Below are 22,433 nucleotides of genomic sequence, written 5' to 3' on the forward strand. Positions count from 1 at the left end.
ATACGAATCTCACACTGTTGCTCTAAAGGGAAACAAACGAAGCTGCCCAAGTTGTGGGAAGTAAGGTGGGGGGCTCCCCTGCTGTTTGAAAGTATGATCCTTTATCTGCAGAGCAGTTAGGGACTATCTGAAGTTTCCTATCCACAGCAAGTAAATGATGGGGGAATTTCAGTGCCTACAGACAGGTTTCTTATAAAAACGATAGACATTTTTAATTAAAGTTTAGTGGCGATAGGTTTCTTTTTCTTATCAAAGAAAGTAAAAATGGGATTTTATTTTTTGCATTTACATTCCCTTTAAATAAAGAAGTAGGCTAGAAATCTTGCACATTATGTTTTGGGATTCTGTACCAGCCCAAGGGAACCACATCCTTTTGGCAGGGAAGATCTGTGTCTTCAAGGATGCCACACTGAATATATTTATAATATAAATACATGGCAGCACAGGAACCAGAGCAACTAGCATCAGAATCTAATAATCAGCCCCAAAGCATCGGCTTATTAATATAAGCCGATGCTTTGGGGCTGATTATTAGATTCTGATGCTAGTTGCTCTGGTTCCTGTGCTGCCATGTATTTATATATTCAGGACAACCTCAGTTTCTGCTTGATAATTTGCGACAACCCCTAAGCTTAGCTTCTCAACAGCTGCTCAGAGCCCACTTAGCATGTGAATGTTGCAGACACTTTCCAAGATGGTAAAGTCCTGGATCATTGCTGCTATTGAAAGCTGAAACTTTAGGCTGGTGCAATAAGTTCGGTACATAAAGTATTCATTTTTAAGGTTTAGTTCTCCTTTAATTAACATTGCCTTTATGTGGCCATTTCTATGATCATATCCAAACAACCACTGTTGCTGATGAAGATGCTGCTTTTTTACCTTTACATAACCTTTACCTGTGAGAAAGTACGAAAAGGATACTATTGGGGGAATGTAATAAAAGTTAGTAAGAAATATTAGTGTGGCCTCCACAGGTCAGGTGAATCAGAAACATTATGGGATAATGCTTTTATGCTCATTCCTGTCTGTTGCTAGTTTATGCTGCATGGGAACACATGAATAGACAGGCCCCATTCTTGCCTATAGGCCTATACCAAAGGGACCATACTAAAGTGCCAAAAGCATATGAGACACTACTGTTTCTTGACAGTCAAGAATGTACATACTGTGATAAAAACATTGCTCTTTGTAATGGTGGTTTGTTACCCAAAGGTAATTTGACATTTGACAAAAGTTATTGACATCCACATTATACCACATTTCAAAGGAGGTTTGTTGAAAGTATGACAGTAGTATGTCAGTTTCAAGGACTTAAATATTGCATACTTGGCTGTAGACTTCTGTTGGTAGATTCCACATATGTGTCGCAAAAAGGAAAACAGTGACTGACGGTTTATATACTTCTCTCTGGTAACAGACTTTTCTCAGTCGCCTTGGAACAAATCAATAGGGTTCAGGGTGTAACAGCACCAGGAGGATCTGGCTTTAATGTTAAAGCTCTGAGAGCTTTCCGTGTTCTTAGGCCTCTTCGTTTGGTGTCTGGAGTGCCAAGTAAGTATTCCAAAGCATTTGGACAGTTATGAGCAATAACACATCTTTAATATGCATATACTATGTATATAAAGTTTACTATTATTGCAGTTAACTGTCAATACTGTTTTTGTACTTTTGTAATCATTATTTAAATGGGTTGAGCATTCTCATATATCAATAACATATGTTAATTAATCTTTTAAATTAAATAAATGCAACAATGTTGCAGAATAACATTTGTACTCATTGTTTTACAACTTGCCTGGACTATTTTCTTATTACAGAGAAAAGCAAAGTGGTCAAATTAAGAACTGTTTGTTTCAATAGGGCAATAGGGGAAATGGTATTCCTGGGGTAACATGTCTCAGGCTAATAGATCCCATACTTGTACAGTACCTTAACATCAGCAAAAAGATAATTAAATGTTTAATGCATTGTAAAACTTGCTTCTGTTGCAGGTCTTCAGGTAGTGCTGAACTCTATAATTAAGGCTATGGTTCCATTACTCCATATTGCATTGCTCGTCCTTTTCATGATTATAATATATGCTATCGTTGGATTAGAACTTTTCTCTGGAAAGATGCACAAGACTTGTTATTTCAAAGCAACAGGTAAGAATATTATACAGCTTCCTTATATGGACAAAATCACTTATGTATAAATATCTTTAGTCTCAGTTTTAAAAACTCCATAATTAATCAGAATAGCTGACACATTAATTAGATGATAAGCAAAGCACAATATAGACAATACAAAAAGTTTTTCAATAAACATTTAAATAAACTTTTAAAAGAGGACAGTTTGGGTGTAAGTTTAACGCTATTTACATCAACCAACAATACATTTTTTTCTGGGATCTAGTCATACATATTTACTTGTTTAAATTGTTTATATACTGTGTTTTAGATGTAATTGCCACCGTTGAGAAACCTGCCCCATGCAGCACGACAGGTCAGGGCCGCCAGTGCGCAATAAATGGGAGTGAATGCAGAGGTTGGTGGCCAGGACCTAACAATGGCATTACGCACTTTGACAATTTTGGTTTCGCCATGCTGACTGTATTTCAGTGTGTCACGATGCAGGGATGGACAGAGGTGCTATACTGGGTGAGCGTATCTATAGACCTATGTCTACCTATGTGTTGTATTAAGTTTACAATATTTATACTTTGTTAAAAAATAATTTGGTGTGTATTAGGTTTACTGTTATCAAAATGATTTTTATATATGCTGTACAAATCACCCCTACCCTCATGTATTGGTTTGTCAAGAAAATATCTGCTTTTCAAAAAAAAATGAATCAAGAAGAAGGCAAGCTAACATTCTGCTCCACAGGAGGGAAAATAATTATTATATAAGGAACATGATCTTTTACTCCATTATGGCAGATTTATCAAATAACATTTCAAGTTTGGTTTGATACCTCAATAAGTTTGTAACTTCACAGTATGGGAGCTGCTAAGCGAGTGGTGCATGTGAATTCAGTGTTTAGCAATGTTAAAAACCATAAGACTTTTAAAACTAAAAAGGTGTTTTTGAGGAATTGCGTTTTGGAGACTGTAATAGACAATGTAAACATGAGTGCAAGTGGGTTTGCTGGTATCACTTGGTGTGTGTCTTGTCACATGTATGTGGTGTTGGAGTAGCAGTTCCATGCAGTATTTACATGTGAGAGATGCATGTGTGTTTTCACCTTGGAATCTGGACTGCAGACTCTAAAGGAGGAACTTGCAGCACTGAGGGCAGCGGCAAAGTGGGGGAGGAAAGGAAGCTCTCAGAGCAACCACTGCAAGGTGGTGAAATCCTCAGCGGCATGATTTTAGGGGGGGGATTCTGCCCAACACCCACATTGGTTCAGAAACACTGGAATGGTGCAGGAGATATGATTTAAAATTTCCTGTACGCCAATCCCCATCTCTCTGGTCCCAATGATGAAAATATAATTGAATAAAAGGAAGGGGTCAGGGCGATAGCGGGCCTAGGGGCGCCTGCTATGTAAATCCGGCCATGGAAATCCTCAAGAACGATTTTTAAAAACTAGGTGTAAACTTGAGGAAGAGGACTTCCAAGGTAATTTTATAAGACAGCGGTTCTCAACCTGTGGGTCGCGACCCCTTTGGGGGTCGAACGACCCTTTCACAGGGGTCACCTAAGAGGTCTTAGGCTTCTGGTGTGTGGGAGGAAAGAGGGGCAGGCAGAGGAAGGCCACACAGGAGACTAGAGAGAGAGGAAGGAGAGAGAGTGAGGCCTGAGAGAAAAAGAAGCAGCTGATCGTAGCGTCACTTTGTCCCACAGCTAAAGACAAATCACCCCGCCTGAGCCTCAGCTCCAATGGGCTGCAGTGTTTATAAACAGGTGCCTAGAGCAGCCGATGAAATGTTCCTGCCGGCCTGATGCTTACCAGGACCCCGGTGGCAGTTTCTTATTCAGTGCCGGGCTAAGCAACACGACCGGCCACTTCGGCCCCCGGTGCAGTCGTGCATAACTGTGCACTGTGAAGTTTGGGGGGATCACAGCGGGATTGTTAGCATAAATGCAGGCCACTCCAAAGTGAAAAGAAAAACAGTCCGTTTATTTTGAACACAAAGAGCTTCCAGCAGCAGTCAAAATGCAACAGAAAGAAAAACAGCTTCATTCAGAAACATAAAGTCCAGTAATAAACAAAATAGCTTACTTCAGCGTTTTTAAGTTTTCAGTACCCCAAGGTACCCCACGGTGTTTGGTCTGTGGGGAAAACAAAAGGAAAATAACCCCTAGCTATCAGGCCCCCAAGCTCTCTGAAAGTACAGCCGTTCCAACAATCCAGCCCAGCCCTCCTGTGCAGCTCCTTCTCTCACACCTCTGCACACCTGCTGCTCACTCCCTTAAACACCCCTTGGCTGTCCAGCCCACCTTCTGGCTGCTTAACCCTCTGGTGTTTCTTAAAGGGAACATTCTTAAATGGATGGCTTGTACATATCCCCCCCCCTCTGCCTCAACCCAGGGGAGGTGGAGGCACTAGTAGAGCCTAGACAATGGACTCGTGACAGAGCATACACATTCATATGCTGTTTCCCGGGTCTGTGCTCTACAGTATATTTGAACTCCTGAAGTGCTAGGAACCATCGGGTTACCCTGGCGTTTGACCCTTTTTTCTGCTTCATCCAGGTGAGTGGGACGGAATCTACTACCTAAAAGGTGGTAATGGAGGGAGTCCAAGGCCCACTTAATGGCTAGGTCAGGGGTCAGCAACCTTTACTATCAAAAGAGCCATTTTGCCCCCTCTTTCACTAAAGAAAAATAGTCTGGAGCCGCAAAACCTAACACAGTTTATAAACTTATAAAAGTTTTAACCTTTTTTTAATTTTAACTATTACAACAACAGAATACAACAAACAAAAGTGCAGTGTAGGCCTACTTTGAAATAATACACCAAATAGCCCTATTAAATGCTAGTGTTCTCATCTGTTTTAAGGTGAGGGCTATAGACGTTATTAAAATGTGTCACATCAACATCTATAGCCCTCGCACCTGCTGCAGCTGGACTCTGGAGGCTTCTCTCTTGTCTTGAGTGTGTGACCGCGGTAAGGACCATGATGAATCATCTTGCTGCGGCTCCGTCTTGCCTGTCACTCCTGGGACGTCTATACAGCCCTCGCACCTGCTGGCGGGTTCCTGAGTTTGCGACCACGGTAATCTAACCGTTAGCTTACCGCGGTCGCACACTTAAGAAGCCGCTAGCAGGTTCGAGGGCTGTATATACGAAGTGACAGGCATGACGGAGCCACAGCAAGCAGGATGAAGAGCCGCATGAGGCTCCGGAGCCGCGGCTTGGCTACCCATGGGCTAGGCATTCTCATTAAACTATTACATACTTTTTCTCCACTGCAGTCAGCTTTCTACTGAGAAACACTAAGGGATGTTCTTCCCCATTAATGACCTGGACAGCTCCCAGACCTACGTCTGAAGCATCCCTCTGAACAATAAATTCCTTTGAGAAATTTGGTGCCACCAAGATGGGGTGGTGACAAAGAGCTTTGGTCAGGTCAGTCAATGGCTTTGCTACTGTGGCAAAGTTGGGGACAAACCTACGGTAGTACCCAATCGTTCCCAGGAATGCTCGTACCTGTTTCTTTGTTTTAGGGCGGGGCCAGTTCTGGACAGCATCTACCTTATTTAGCTGGGGTTTTACTATCCCTCTACCTACAATGCACCCAAGTTTTCTTGCCTCTTTTATCCCTATGGCACACTTTTCGGAATTCACCGTGAACCCACCCTGTCTCAGAGAGTCAAGAATAGCCTGGACTTTAGGCAAATGAGACGCCCAGTCCCTACTAAAGATGACAATGTCATCCAGGTAAATGGATGTGTACTTCTGATGGGGCCTCAAAAGTTTGCCCTTTGAAAGGTAGCTGGGGCAGTTTGTAAACCAAAGGGCATTCTCTTATATTGAAAATGGCCATCTGGAGTGGAGAATGCTGTTTTCTCTTTTGCCGTCTGGGTTAGGAGTATTTGCCAGTACCCCTTGGTGAGGTCCAAAGTGGTAATATAACGGGCAGGACCTAACCTCTCTTTAAGTTAGTCTACCCAGGGCATGGGATAGGCATCAAATTTGGAAATGTCATTGAGTTTTGTGAAATCATTGCAGAATCTCAGAGTACCGTTGGGCTTGGGTACCAACACAATGGGGCTTGACCATTCACTCTTCATGTGACTCTTCAATAACGCCTAACTCCAGCATTTTTTTTACCTCCTCTAAGACAGCCTTTCGGCGAGCTTCTGGAATGTGGTAAGGTTTGAGACACACCTTTACTCCCGGTTCTGTAATTACGTCATGCTCTATGACATTAGCGATCCCCAGCAAATCAGAAAAAATATCTTTGTTTCTTTGCAGAAACTCCCTTACTTGCTGGGCCTGGGCTTTTGACAATGCTGTAGCTACCAGGACACTGTCAGCACCAACCTGAGACTCAAGTTTCTCACTAGCCAGTGCCGAAACTGGTTCTCTATCCTTCCAAGGCTTTAACAAATTATGTGATAAATTTGGTAGGGCTTTCTCTTACCAGGTTGTGAACCTTATAGTTCACCTCGTCCACTTTTTCTACTATTTCAAATGGGCACTGCCACTCTATCTCCCACTTGAAATTGCCTCACCTTAGCTGACCCGTTGTATACCTGGCGCTGAGCCTCTTGGGCTCTTTGCAAGTGTTCCTTAACCAATGGCATCACTCCTGTGATCCTTTCCCTCATTTGAGAGATATGCTCCAAAACACTTTTGTGGGGAGTAGCTTCACTCTCCCAAAGCCTCCTTGACAATATCAAGCAGTCCCCTGGGCCTGCGCCCGTACACTAACTCAAAGGGGGAGAACCCTGTGGATGCCTGAGGCACCTCCCGAATTGCAAATAAAAGAGCAGGTAATACTTACCGTCTTTTTGTACCACCCGCTTAAGCATGGTTTTTAAGGTCTTATTAAACCGTTCCACTAAGCTGTCTGTCTGAGAATGGTAGACAGACGTACGTAATTGCCTTATCTGGAACAATTTGCACACACCTGACATAACCTTTGACATGAATGGGGTACCCTGGTCAGTGAGTATCTCCTTGGGAAACCCTGTCCTTGAAAACATCAGATACAGCTCCCGGGCAATGGCTTTAGATGTGGCATTCCTTAAGGGAATGGCTTCCGGGTTTCGGGTGGCGTAATCAAGGATTACCAAGATATACTGATGCCCTCGGGCAGATTTTACCAGGGGACCTACCAAGTCCATTGCTATACATGTGAATGGTACCTCAATAATGGGTAAGGGCACCAAGGGGCTGCAAAAATGAGAAGCTGTTAACTGGCAGGTAGGACAGGACACACAGTAAGTTTTTTTTACTTCAGACTTTAAACCTGGCCAGAAAAACCAGTCTGTGATCCTTGCTTCGGTCTTCTCTGCCCCCAAGTGTCCACCCAGTGCATCATCATGCGCCAGGTCAAGTACCATTTGTCTGTATGGCTTTGGAACTAACAGTTGTTCCACCGCCTCCTCATGGACCTTGGTGACTCTATAGAGTAGATTGCCATTTACAGCGAAGTGCGGCCAATGCTTCTCTGCACATGGTTCTTGAGAAACCCCATTTATCACCACCACTTGTTCTCGGCATTAACTAAGGTAGAATCCTGCATCTGGGCAGTGCTAAAGGCAGTGATGGTCACTTCGAATAGGGGGTAAGACCGGGTATCTCTGTGGATGCAAATTACTCTAAGTGACTTGGACACTGGTTCAAATTCGTCAATAACACTGTCCAATACCAGGGTCACCATGCTCCCCGAATCCAGGAGAGCCTTGACTGGAACCTAATTAATGTAGACAGTACACTCGAGCTGCCCCTCAATTAAGTCAGGGCATGCAGTGAAAACTTTGTGGGCATAACAGGACAGTTGCTGGAGAGCCCCACACTCCATGGGCTCCTCCTTCAATGGGCATTGTGCTCTCGTGTGGACCCAGGCTTGACACCTCCAACATTGCATGTTCCCCCCCTTCCGGGGTGAAGAGGTATCTGCGGGTACCCCTTGTTGTGCAGGGGGTGACACGTCTCCACTTCCTTTCACACTGAGCTGCTGAAAGGTTGCTGACCGGTGGGAGCAAGTAGTTCCTCGGTAGCCGTGTACCTCTCAACCATTTCGACCAGCTGATCCGCGGTTTTGGGGTCCCCATGATTCACCCAACACTGCAGGTCCACAGGGAGGGACCGAAGATAACGATCTGTCACAACCTGCTCTACAATTTGGGGTCCATTCAGATCCTTGGGTTGCAGCCACTTGGTAACCAAATGGATAAGGGCGTGCATCTGTAAACTAGGCGGTAGTTTAGTTCGATATTTCTACCTGTGTACCCTCTGAGCTCTTACTGCCGTGGTTACCCCTAGGCGGGCCAGGATCTCTGCTATGACACCATAATTCATGGCGTCACCTGGGTTAAGATCGTAATATACCTTTCGTGGATCGCTATACAAAAATTTAGCTATTAGGCCGGCCCATTTATCTCAGGGCCACCCTTCTTGCTCTGCAGTCCTTTCAAACGTGGTAAGAAAGGCCTCAACATCATCCGTGGGACTCAGCTTTTGGAGAAAATGACTTGCCCGGGTGGTTACCGGGTTCCCCTGGGCCATGACAACGGACTCCCGTCCTGGAGCAAACTGCTGGACAGCCTCAGCCAACACCTTGGCTTGAGTAATTGTAAGGCAGTTGCCTGTGAAGTTGCAGACTCTCGCAACGCCAATAACTGAGCATCTGTGGAGTGCTGGTGGTTAATGGTAGCCCCGTGTAAGGCAGTTACTTTACAGACTCTCGCAAAGCCAATACTTGAGCCTCCAAGATCTTTTGCTGGGCCTCTATAGCCTGCTGCTGCACCTCTGTTGCCTGTTGCTGCACGACCATGCTCTGTTGAAGTTGAGCGGTAGTGTTTTGCTGGGCCTCTATAGCCTGCTGCTGCATTCTTTGCTGGGCATCTGTAGCCTGCTGCGGCACCTCTGTAGCCTGTTGCTGCGGCACCTCTGTAGCCTGTTGCTGCACGACCATACTCTGCTGAAGCACTTAAATAGTTTTTTTGTGGTCCCACCTATATATTATGCATAATGCATTTCCCTAATTTTACATTTTCCCTGATTTTACATGTTTCTATTCCGGTCCCTTGAAAAACGTAAAATGAGGGTTTTACTGTATATGTATTGCTTTTGAAACCAGTGATCAGTGTCCCTTTCTATTCTCTGCGCTGATGACTAAGACTGTTAATTCAATATAAGCCAAGACAGCTGATTAACAGACCTGTCTTTGCTAGGGCATCAAGACTTTTGCAACATTGTTTAAAAAGTAACAACCAGGAGTTAAGCCAATGCTGCTTTCAATAGCAATTGATTTTTATGAATAACTTTAAAATCACTGAAAATCTTTAATGTATATTGGAAAGTTGGTTAGAATTGTTTTCTTTGTTAGGCAAATTTTTATTTGGGGTTGACTTGCCCATTAAGAAGTAAATGTAGAAGCACCAAGAACCACCCTACGTGGTTAATATAGAAGTTATATATACTATATATACTGTTATATATTATAATATATATTTTTGCACCTCACCCCCATCTCCTGCTCCTGTCTTGTATCCCCCTCATTGTTTCTTTTAGTTTGACTGTTTTAACCGTTTTGCCACTCTGGGAACAACATTTTGTTGTGCACAACCTCTTCTTGCTGTTGTTAATCTACTTTATGAACATTTTTCAGGGACCAGAAAAAATCAGGGAAAAGTGTTATGCATTATATATTGGTGGGGCAGGAAAATGGAGGCTTCGCTGTATGTATCCAGCTGTAACTAGAACGCTAGAGGGAGTAACATTCTACAAACTGAGTGCTAGTAATTGTGCTAAGAAAATAGAAAAGATGTCCTGGCCAACAAGGAGATTGTGTCACTAATATAATGGCAATGCTATACATGTGCAACACTTACTACTTTGTATATTTAGAGAAAAGCTGTTGTTAGGTTTCTGTGGAAACCAAAATATGGGTACAAGTCATTTGTTTAATATGTTTTCTTCCTTGCCCCCCCTTGGAAAATTTTCTGCGTACGCTCATGCTGATTCCTAGTAGGTTCTTGAACGAGCTGAAATAAATGTAATTAAGCATATTTACAAACCTGCTTTTGTCTTGGCAACCCCATTACCCCAGTCAATGGCTGGAAATTGAATTGAAGTCACCCATAATAATAACTTGACCTAGTTGCGAAGCCACTTCTATTTGTAAAAGTAGCTGGGCTTCATTCTTATCACTTATACAAGGTGGTTTATAGCATACAGATACAGTGCCCCACAAATGCTTTCTAAATTAAGGTCTGTTGGGCTTAATGAAGTAATTTGCACATGGATAGGAAACTGGCTACAGGATCAGATACAGAGGGTGGTTGGTAATGGTACATTCTCTACTTGGATTAGGGTTCTTAGAGGGGTTTTTTTGGTTCAATTTTATTTAACTTGTTCATTAATGACTTAGGGAAGGGCATTGTAACTAATGTATCAGTGTTTGCAGATGACACTAAACTATGCAGCCCAATGAAATCCATCAAGGATGTGGCATTCTTGACAAACTGTCAATCTGGGCTGCTAAGTGGCAAATGAGGTTCAATGTAAAGTCATGCACCTGGGATGTAAAAATATCCAAGACACTTAACCCTTAATGGGACTGCACTAGGCAAATCCATAAGGAAAAATGATTTTGGAGTCCTGTATATAATTAATTTGGCTGTAGCAAGCAATGCCAGTCAGCAGCATCAAGGGCAAATAAAGTATTGAGCTGCATTAAAAGGGGCATATATATGTAGGGAATTTGTGCAAACGCCTTGCTCTTATCCTTGGGCAGAAGCACAGAGCCTGTGTCTGTGTGCTGTAAGCTGTTACCTAGCAACCAGCAGTTCAGTGATCTCAGTGCAACAGGAAGTGACACAGCAGCTACTGAGTGGCTGACAGGAAGAGGAAGTCACGGATACTCGCAAAAGAAGAGAGCCTGGCATAGAGAGCCACATGGTGAACAGAGAAAGAGGCCAGAGAGCTGCTATTGGGCCCAGAGAGCTGAGAGGCTGCACCAAAAGCATTCATTTGGATCGGGCTGGCACAGGGAAGCCAGCTACTGTGCCTGGAAAGACAGAGAGTGTGAAAGGAATACAGACCGGAGGAACAACCAGCAGGACCATTGTTATTGTTGGAACATCCAAAGGGGCTGGTAGTTGCACTGTATGCTGGACTCGCCTGAAGAGAGCTCTAAAGTAAAGTATCCAAAGAGGATTTGTGAGTATCCTGTTTAAAGGGTACTGATCCTAAAGAGCGCTGAAGTTAAACCTTTTTAGTTAGCTAGACAGCTTTGTGCTAGCAAGTTAGTTAGTGAGGCCCTATTGCCACCAGTTAGGAGTGCTGCCTGTATTAGGTGCCCATTTATTTTAGATATTTGCGGAGTGGCTCAGGTTTGTCCCGTGCCATCAGGTAAGTGGCACACGTGGAGTGTAACATGACAAAAGGGTCATGTAACACTCAATATACATGGGAGGAGGGGGTTATTCTTCCTCTGTACAGAGCACTGGAAAGGGCCCATCTAGAATATGCCATACAGTTTTGGTCTCCAGTGCTCAAACAGGACATTATTGAATTAGAGAAGGCGCAGAGAAGCGCAACTTAGCTGGTAAAAGGTATGGAAAATCTATGTGGAAAGCCTGGCCAAATTGGGGTTGCTCACATTGGAGATCCATGTATTTAAGAGGATCATATAATAATCTCTCTAATGCTTTGTTTACCAGTAGGTATTTCCAGCTGATACAAGGTTACCCATTCCAATTAGAAGAAAGGAGGTTCCGTCTAAATAATTGGAATAGGTTTATAGTGAAAGCTGTAAAGATTTGGAATTCTCTCCCTGAATCCGCTTAGTGTTCTAGTAACCCAAACCCTTCTTTTCTAAAAGATAAAATATTTCAGTGCAGAGAAAATTGTGCAAATCCTTTATCCCCACATGTGGCATGTAAGGACAATGGCTTAAAAATAAGAAAATTGCATCTGATTTGATAAATGTTTAAACAAATTTGGACCTGTGGGGGGAAAAAACTCTCAACCTGCCCCACATGTCACTGATTAAAATATGCCCACAGAAAAATGCTATATGTGACATACGCAATATAAATAATACTCCAGCTATCATGTAAGATTTAATTGTTTTTTTTCTATGTCAGTGCTTCATATTATTGTTATATTCATATATATATATTATATTAATATTACTGGCACACCTGGTGTACTGTAGTAGTGTATTGAAAAATCCTACTATTAGCCCTCGTTTTGCCCAGGGATACACCTGATCCTAATCAATAAAATTGTAGAAAAATCCCGACATTTTTTTTTGGGATTTACAGCCCAAAAATTCAGACTTTTTCGTATCATTGTCCGATAACCCCAGCTTAGATCAGGATATCTTCCAATTTTAAATAGGACATCTTGTCATGGACTTTAAAAATCTGACCAGAAAAAATTGTACCTTAGTAAGTAACACCCTTTTGAGTTTTGAGTGCAAGAAGCATTTGCCTAAATAACTTACTATTAATAAACCTTAGAAACTTGATAATTGATTTTTCATATGGCTTTTTCAGGTCAATGATGCTATTGGCAATGAATGGCCCTGGATTTACTTTGTAAGCCTTATCCTTCTTGGATCATTCTTTGTGCTGAATCTAGTTTTGGGTGTCCTGAGCGGGTAAGAATTAATGTTATACACCATTTACTCGTCAACATTATACAAAATTAAGATGATTTTTCTGTATTCATTGTATACATTTTTATGTTGTATAATATTGTTATTTACGTTTTTCATTTGTGGAAGTAATGTAGAACATAGTTACATAGTTACATAGTTAAATTGGGTTGAAAAAAGACAAAGTCCATCAAGTTCAACCCCTCCAAATGAAAACCCATCATCCATACACACACCCCTCCCTACTTTTAATTAAAATTCTATATACCCATACCTATACTAACTATAGAGTTTAGTATCACAATAGCCTTGGATATTATGTCTGAAATTTTTTGCAACATATTGCATTTTTTATTTCATATTTGTATGCTTTCTTTGGTGTTTGAGGTCCTAAAAATCTACATTTGTGAAATTCCCTAGAGAGTTCACCAAGGAGCGTGAAAAAGCTAAATCACGGGGTGCTTTCCAGATGTTGAGAGAACAGCAAGCAATGGATGAGGATCTGCGAGGTTATTTGGACTGGATCACACATGCTGAAGTCATGGACCCAGACATGGAACCAGGAGATGGTAAGGAGGTAGTCTAGGGGTGGCAGTGGGACTAGGGCTGTAACTGGAAATCATGTTTGAAAATTATAATAACTATCATCGCATCAGAGAAATAACCATGGAAAGCCCATAGGGAAAATTAATCTGTATTGGTGTGAAGCCGCCAAATTTACATTAGCCAGTAGGGTAGCTGGGGGAGTGATACAGAGCCAATGTCAGACCACTAGGTAGGCATAGTGGTTCAGCTCTGCATACCTAAAAGTAGTGATGGGTGAATTTATCCGTCAAACAAGGATTTGCAGCAAATTTTCACGTTTCACTACCCACTAATGTTTTTGCAAAACTGCTGGAAAATTTGCTGCGGCAAAAAATAATTGGCGCGTCAAAATTATTCTGACACCCATTAACTTTAATGCATTTGGACAAAATAGTCACACGTATAAAAATTGATGCTTGTGTCAAAGTTGTCGCATGTCGAAATAATTTTGACGCCCATTGACTTCAGTGCGTTTTTTGCGAATTTTTCAACGTTTCACGAATTTTTCAGCAAAGCGAAATGGGACAGATTCACCCATCTTTACCTAAAAGGTGATTAACCTTCCCATCTTTCATGTTTCAACTACCCTAAATGGTACTTCGAGTCGATAGGTATGTTAGTGCAGACATAGGAACATCTTTTGCTCATAGAGTGGTGTCTATAGAAGTTACACTAATAATACTTTCAGTCCAGCTATACACTGGCCTCTTTCATTTATGGTCGACGTCACTACATTTTAAAGGGGTTGTCATCTTTTAAATTTTAGTGTAATGTGGACATTAATATTTTAGACCAATTTGCAGTTGGTCTTCATTTTTTATATTTTTAGTTCAGCAGCTCTCTTGTTTGCTAGGGTCTTAATTACCCTAGCATTGAGGCAGTGGTTTGAACGAAAGAAGGAATATGAAAAGGGTCACAGAGCTTTTGACTGCTAGGGTCGATGACTCAGGAAAGAGTCAGAAGGGTAAGACAAGTTATGTTTTGGGTAGCCGAGGATGAGTCGAGTATAACGGTGCTTTATTAGCAGACTCCTGCAGCCATTATACAACAGTGACTTTTACTTTCACTTTTAAGCTGTCCAGGAAGTATGCACAGTATAAGTCTGAGCACAGTGACATCTACAGGACATTTGTATAAACCCCACACATTTGGACAACTATAATAAACAGCAACAATTAAACAGTATGCATTTTAAAACAATATTATACATTTTTCACATAACAAAGTACTTGATCCATGCAGGTAGTTTTCTGATTCTCTCAGTACACCTTATAGGTTCACTTTCTTCAGGCCTATTGTAGTTGACATCAGGAGTAGGAAAATGATTTTGTGAATTTTAGCGTTAGCCACTTCGCCCTTTAGTAAATTTGCCCCTTAGTGCGCATCTGTCTGCCATGTAATAATTCAGCTGGAGATGATTGGGATGTTGCATGGTGAGTTGCTCTGTAGTTATGTAGGAACTCTGTTGTAAATACTTTCCAAGATTTCCCAGTAAGATTTGCAGTCTGTAGTGCTTCTTTCAGACATCTGTTGAATCGCTCGATTTCTCCATTTGCTTGTGGGTAATACACTGAAAATTTCCTATGCACAATATTCCTCTCTCTCAGAAAGGATTCAAACTCAGATGAGACAAATTGTGGTCCGTTGTCTGATATTCACTCCTTTGGATTACCTTCTCTGCTGAAGACTGTAGACAGAAATGTTATTACTGTAGCTGATGTTATATGAGAAACAAATGCAATTTTAGGCCATTTACTGTAATAGTCTATCAAGGTTATAGCAAGTTTTTCCCATGCCGAATCAGGAAATGGTACTGGTTTTACATCTGGTCTCAACTTAACTTTGTGTACAAAGTTCTTTTCACAACCCAGTGAAGTGTTGCTTTCTGATGAAATTTTAGACACTGACTGTGTGGCAGGCACTGGTGCTGTAGTAATGAGGCCATCAACTAATTGTAGGTTTAATGCAGCAAAGAGATCCCTTCCAAGTATAGCAGTACCCCTATTCACAATGTAAAAGTCACATTTTGCAGTATTTGATTCAAATTGTACAGTCACTGGCAAGCAACCAAGCACAGGGATTGGATCCTTTAAGTAACTGACCAGTTTCAGGGCAGGTGCAACAAGCAGATCTTTTGCAAAGTATTTCAAGAAAACATCCTTTGGTAGTATAGAAACAGTTGAACCTGTATCAAGCATCAGGTTAATTGAGTGTCCTTTGTCAGCAGACACAGTATTGACACTGAGTCGAGTACAACAGTGCTTTATTAGCAGACTCTTGCAGCCATTACATAACAGTAACTTTTACTTTCACGTTTAAGCTGTCCAGGAGGTATGCACAGTATAAGTCTGAGCACAGTAACATGTACAGGCCATTTGTATAAACACCACACAAGTAGTTAAAGAATTATAAAAAAAAAAATAATGAAATAGTAATAGAACATTCTATAACATACCAAAAATTAACTAAAAGGTGATCCACCCCTTAGAGTCTTATTAATTAAAGTTAAGTTTTATCCCATACATCATACCTCTGCTTTCTAAACTTAAACCTTTCATTCTGTAACCTCTTACTAAGGAACTGTTACAATTAGTGCAACTTTTGCTCTCTATGTACTGTATTTCAATACAATACTTGTATTGAAATACAGTACATAGAGAGCATAAGTTGCACCATGTTAAATAGTTTTTCTGTCGTTTCTACTTCTCTCTGTACCTGAACCAGAATTTACTTATTTTCTTTTTTCTCATCTCTGTTAGGATTTTCACAACTGGAAGAGGGTCGCTCGGAAACAGAAAGTCTTTATGAACTGGAGGGAATCAACAAGTTTATAAGCTTCTTGTAAGTGATCCTTAAAGAAATGTGTTGGGATATTACTGATAATGTGTGAAATGCCAAGTCAGCATCAGCCAGCTTTGCCAGGCTTGTGCATAGAATGCTAATAAACTGTATAGAAGTGCATGACATTAAAAACATGTCACTCCATTATTATATACATCCTTATCTGATTTTCAAAAGAAAATTAAAAGTTACCTGTACGTTCTCCCTTTTTAAAGTTTACATTTTGACCAAAGTTTAGCATTTCCATCAGTAAATTAAGCATTTCCTACTTATTTGGCACGAAGGCTGACCATAACAGTATGATTTTGTGTTAATAAAGTTAATGGAAATGGATGAGTAACATGACAGTGACATTGCTGCAACATGGCTAAATGAGCCACACCACTGGGCAGTGGCAGTAATTATATAGAGTTAATCCTTGTTTGGGAGGGATGGGTGAAATAGAAAGAGGGGTATGTCTATATTATATGCATTGTTAGAAATCTAGTTTAAAGGAAGAATTTATTTTTAAAATGTTTTAATTACCCAGATATTAATTAAGCTTATAATGTGCTGCATGACAATTGCATGCCATATTATACCCAACTGTAAAGGAATTATGTTATACTGGATCTAATGTATGTCTAAATACATTAAATTATGTTATACTGGATCTAATGTAATATAATATGTATAGGTTTATTTAAGCACGTGGCATATAGGGGCCCCAAAATGAAGACCCCCTCCCATCCATTTGGTCTTTCATTTCAGGTACTGCAAAATCAACACATTTATAAAGTTTTGTGGGGGGCAAATTACAACCTAGCAAATTACAGCAAATTAACAACCTAGCAAATTACAACTGTAAAAGTACTACAACACCTAGGTAATACATGAAATTCCTTTATTAAAAATTATAGAACTGTAAATTTCAATCTGTTGTGGGAAGTTATTTGGAGTGATCATATTCAAGAGTTTATTTTGGAGAATGACATAAGTAGCAACCAGCACAGCTTTATAACGAGCAGATTATGTCAAACTAATTTAATAGCTTTTTACAATGATTTAGTAGGGACAGCTGAGTTTTAGTAGGTGTGATCTGCTTGGTATTTTGCCAAAGCTTTTGGTACAGTGCCACCTAAAGCTTTGCTTTTTAAATTAAGGTCTGTTGGCACTTATAAAATAAACTCCCCTGATTCTAAATTCTAAACATAATATAGCTTCTCTCCAGTGGGCACAAATGTATCCATGCAGATTAGAAAAAGGGTGTTTATCTTAATATACCAAAAGGTTTTTTTGTTTTTTATTTTACACAAGCTATAAAGCTGTGTTGTACGGTCAGAGTTAGCTAAAAGAAAGGGTTTGATGACTTTTTACAGATTGAGAACATGATGCAAGTTACTGAAACAAGCAAGGATTTTTCCCCCTCTGATACAAATTGTAGAGAGATCAATCAGACAGGGCCTTTTCAACTACATTTTTATCAGTTTCAATTTAACACAAAGTTTGATGGACATGTATCTTCTTTTAGCCTCACAATACACAAAAAGAGGGAATACAAAAAAAAGACTATTGTGGGAGAATTCCAAGGCTAAGTAAAATATAGAAGTACAATGGAAGTTTAACTGATCCAGTCAAATTACCTAAAAGTATACAAAAGAAAGGGTATTGATCAAAGCACATTCTCTGATCCTCTGTTTCACTAGTAATGTGATATGTATGTAAGTGCGTATACTTTCAAAAACTGGGTTCTAGTTCCAAAATTATGATCATAAAATTGACTAGCTACCTGTCAGGCCCGAAGGCTCAGTTTGAAGTGTCGGACCAAGGAGGAAGCTGGCAGGTTACACACCAAAGTTCGCGGTACAGGAAGGGATCAAGAGAAAGTGTGGTTAGCCAGGCAGGAGATCAGTTCAGGCAGCAGGTAGTCGTAAACAGGAACAGGCAGAGGTCAAATAACAAGAATCCAAACACGATAATAGCACCCAGGAACACAATGAAGTAGAACCTATTCACGGGCAAAGGCAGAGAGTGACAAATGGCTATTTAAACAATTCTTTGGCGCCAAAACGTGCGCAGTGACGTCATGCGTTGCGTGCTGACGCTGCGTGTTGACGCTGTACCTTTTGGCGCTGGCGTCTTCGCGCAGGCGCAAATCCGCCACGTCCAGGCGAGGCGCCGAAGAGGAAGACCCACGTGGCCCGCCCTGGGTGCCGCCATCTTGGAGTGGACGCCGGCGAGGGAGGACGCGCTGGACCGCGCTCCTCACAGTACCTCCTCCCCCATGGGGGGCCTCCGGACCACCAGGACTGGGTTTAAAAGGAAATTTCTTGTGGAACTTTTTTAGAAGAAGTGGAGCATGGATATCAGAATGTCTGATCCAGGAGCATTCCTCGGGTCCGAAACCTCTCCATTCCACCAAATATTGGAGAGTCCCTCTGGACAAACGAGAATCCAAAATTTTTTCCACTTCGAATTCGAGATGACGTCCATGGAAACTGGAGCAGGAAAGGACGAAGAATGGTAGATTAAAGCAGGTTTAAGAAGGGACACATGGAACACATTAGGTATCCGCATCTCGGGTGGAAGTTGTAGACGAACCGCTACAGGATTAATAAGTTCAATTATGGGGAAAGGACCGATGAACTTGGGACCCAATTTAGCTGAAGGAACCTTGAGATGGATGTTCCTAGTGGAAAGCCATACTTTATCCCCAATAGCATATGGGGGAGGAGGAATCCACCTTTTGTCGGCAAAAGTCTTTTGAGCAATAGAACTCTTCTCTAGATTGGTTTTAGTAGCTTGCCAAATTGCAGACATATGAGCCATTTGATCATTGGCTGCAGGTACATTGGAGAGAAGGAAGTCTTGTGGGAAAGCCAAAGGATGCTGACACACAAAAAAAAGGGGATCTCTCGGAAGAATCATGCAGAGAGTTATTGTGAGCAAATTCTGCCCAAGGAAGAAGGTCAGCCCAATCATCCTGACACAACGAAATATGGCATCTTAAGAATTGTTCTAGTGCTTGATTGACGCGTTCAGAGGCACCGTTGGACTGAGGGTGATACGCAGATGAAAACTGTAGAGAGATGTTGAGGGACTTGCATAAGGATCTCCAAAACTTCGAAACAAATTGTGAACCTCTGTCGGAAACAATTTCAGCGGGAAAACCATGGAGACGAAAAATATGTTGAATGAATAATTTTGAGAGTTCAACAGCAGAAGGTAATTTGCGGAGAGGAATGAAATGGGCCATTTTACTGAATCTGTCGATTACAACCCAGATGACCGTGTAACCACGGGATGGTGAAAGCTCCACAATAAAATCCATGGCCAGACGTGTCCAAGGTCGAGCGGGAATAGGCAGAGGTAATAATAACCCCACAGGAGAGGAATGACTGGATTTCGAGGCAGCACACACAGAACAGGAAGATACAAAGTCTTTGACATCTCTTCGTAGAGAAGGCCACCAAACCAGACGAGACAATAATTCAGTCGTTTTCTTGATTCCGGGATGACCGGCTTGTTTAGAACTGTGGGACTGACGAAGAATTGTCTGGTGAAGATCCGGGGGTACAAAGGCCACACCCAACGGTGTATCAGGCGGTGCAGAGGACTGTGCCGACAGGATCTGTGATGCCATGGAAGGAAATAAAGCAGCCACAATCTTTGCTGGAGGAACGATGGGATCATCGTCTAGAAAACATGAGTCTTCCGGGGAAAAACTTCTGGACAAGGCGCAGCTTTTTTATTTCTGGAACCGGGACGGAAAGTGATGAAGAAATTAAAACGAGAGTAGAAAAGGGCCCACCAAGCCTGTCTGGGATTGAGACGTTTAAGAGCTTGAATATATTCTAAGTTCTTATGATCTGTGAATATCGTCACAGGAATCGTTGAGACTTCCAAAAGATGTCTCCATTCTTCAAGTGCCAATTTTACTGCCAAAAGTTCTCTGTTGCCCACATCGTAATTTCGTTCAGGCGGGGAGAATTTTTTTGAAAAGAATGCACACGGGTGGAGCTTTCCATCACTAAGTTGCCTTTGGGAAAGTACTGCCCCAGCTCCTATATCGGAGGCGTCCACTTCAATGAAGAAAGGAAGCTGGGGGTCGGGATGTTTCAGAACAGGAGCAGAAGAAAAGGATCTTTTCAGAGACTCAAATGCTTCCTTGGCTTGTGAAGACCAGCAGTCGGGTTTCCCACCTTTGCGGATGAGAGCCAAAATAGGGGAAATTCTGGAAGAGAAGCCTTTGATGAACTGCCTATAATAATTGGCAAAGCCGATGAACCGCTGTATGGATTTGGTGCTAGTAGGAAGCGGCCATTCTTGAATGGCGGCAATCTTGACCGGATCCATTTCAAAGCCCAGAGAAGAAATTATATAACCAAGGAACGGGAGAAGATGAGTATATCATCTAAATAGACGACCACATAAACACCAAGTAAATCCCTAAAAATGTCATTAACAAACTCCTGGAAGACCGCGGGCGCGTTGCAGAGCCCGAACAGCATGACAAGATACTCATAGTGACCGTCTCGGGTATTAAAAGCGGTCTTCCATTCTGATTCTGATCAGATTGTATGCACCTCTGAGATCCAGCTTGGTGAAAATACGTGCTCCTTTGAGTTGGTCGAAGAGCTCAGTAATAAGAGGTAGCGGGTACCGATTCTTTGAAGTGATTTTATTGAGACCCCGATAATCGATACAAGGTCGAAGAGTGCCGTCTTTCTTCTCTACAAAGAAGAATCCAGCTCCGGCAGGGGAGGAAGAAGGACGAATGAAACCGCGTTGCAGGTTTTCTTGAATGTAGTCCTTCATGGCTCTGGTTTCCGATGGAGACAGAGGGTAGGTACGGCCACGAGGAGGCATGGTGCCAGGGAGAAGGTCAATGGGGCAATCATAGGGCCGGTGAGGGGGAAGGGTTTCGGCAGATTTTTTAGAAAACACATCACAAAAGTCTTGGTATGCTGGAGGAAGAGAGTGAGGATTTATTGAAACAGAGGATAATTTCTGTATTGTATTAGAATTTAAACAGTTCTGCTGGCAAAAATGGCTCCAATGGGAAATCTGGCTTTCAACCCAATTGATGGTCGGATTGTGGAGCTGAAGCCAGGGCAACCCCAGGACTATAGGTGTGGAAGGACAGTTAATAATGAGGAAGGAAAGTCTCTCAACATGCATGGCTCCAACAGTAACAGACAGTTCTTGTGTGGCATGAGAGATGAACGCTGTGGAGAGTGGTCTGTCATCAATTGCCAGGACTCGAAGAGGGGTTGTCAAGGACAGGAGAGGGATGCTGTGAAGGATGGCGAAGGAGTGGTCAAGGAAGTTCCCAGCAGCGCCAGAATCCAGAAAAGCTTGGGTCGAAATTCTCTTGGGCGAGACTTGAAGCTGCACAGGAAGCAAAAATCGATGAGGAGTTTGATGGGGAGAAGGAACAATTCCGCCCAGGTGAGTCTCCCCAAACTTACCTAGGCACGGAAGTTTCCCTGCTTCACTGGACAATTAAAGGCGAAATGGGCCTTGCCTCCGCAATATAGGCACAACCCGGCTGTGCGTCTGCGCATCTTCTCCTCTTCGGATAAGCGGGCTCCGCCAATTTGCATAGGCTCCTCCGAGGAGGTAGACGGAACTGGAGCAGGAATACCAGGAAGCAGTGGTCTCTGAAATCGTGGAGCCAACTGTGGCTGGAATTTCTTGCTCCTCTCCCTGTCGGATTGGTGTTCCCGCATTCGAGTATCAATCTTAATAGCCAGAGCGATGAGATCTTCCAACAGCTCCGGGATATCGCGGGAGACCAAATCATCTTTGAGACGAATGGAGAGCCCCTAGTAAAAAGCCGCATGATAAGAGTCATTGTTCCAGTTTGTTTCGGCTGCAATGGTACGGAAGTCAATCGCATATTCACTGACAGAACGACTCCCTTGGCGGATTTGCAGCAGACGGGAAGAGGCAGTGGTAACTCGGCCTGGAGCATCAAAGATGGTCCGAAAAGACTGGAGAAAGGAGTTACAGTCCTGAATGAGCGGGGAATTCTTCTCCCATAAGGGCGATGCCCATTCCAATGCTTTCCCATGAAGACGGGAGATGACGAACCCCACTTTAGCTCGCTCAGATACATATAGTGAAGGCTGAAGTTCAAATTGTATCAGGCACTGATTAATGAAACCCCGACAAGCCTGGGGGTCTCCGCTGTAGAGAGGTAGAGCAGGTACCTTAGGCTCAGGATTGGAAGCAGGTAAAGGCACAGCAAGTGGAG

The 22,433-nt window shown here is 42.2% G+C and overlaps 1 protein-coding gene across 2 annotated transcripts in view; it reads left to right on the forward strand.

The window, feature by feature from the left end:
• cacna1s.S (calcium channel, voltage-dependent, L type, alpha 1S subunit S homeolog) overlaps window positions 1-22,433 on the forward strand; it is a 136,519-nt gene that overhangs the window by 43,256 nt on the left and 70,830 nt on the right. For both annotated transcript variants that reach the window (XM_018249248.2, XM_018249247.2), the window contains 6 exons: window positions 1,418-1,551; window positions 1,992-2,144; window positions 2,440-2,639; window positions 12,669-12,772; window positions 13,190-13,338; window positions 16,114-16,195. In XM_018249248.2, the coding sequence (XP_018104737.1) occupies window positions 1,418-1,551; window positions 1,992-2,144; window positions 2,440-2,639; window positions 12,669-12,772; window positions 13,190-13,338; window positions 16,114-16,195 (822 nt within the window). The remainder of the gene's footprint in view (window positions 1-1,417; window positions 1,552-1,991; window positions 2,145-2,439; window positions 2,640-12,668; window positions 12,773-13,189; window positions 13,339-16,113; window positions 16,196-22,433) is intronic.

The sequence above is a fragment of the Xenopus laevis genome, chromosome 2S (assembly GCF_017654675.1).
Source record: "Xenopus laevis strain J_2021 chromosome 2S, Xenopus_laevis_v10.1, whole genome shotgun sequence".
Classification (NCBI taxonomy): Eukaryota; Metazoa; Chordata; class Amphibia; order Anura; family Pipidae; genus Xenopus; species Xenopus laevis.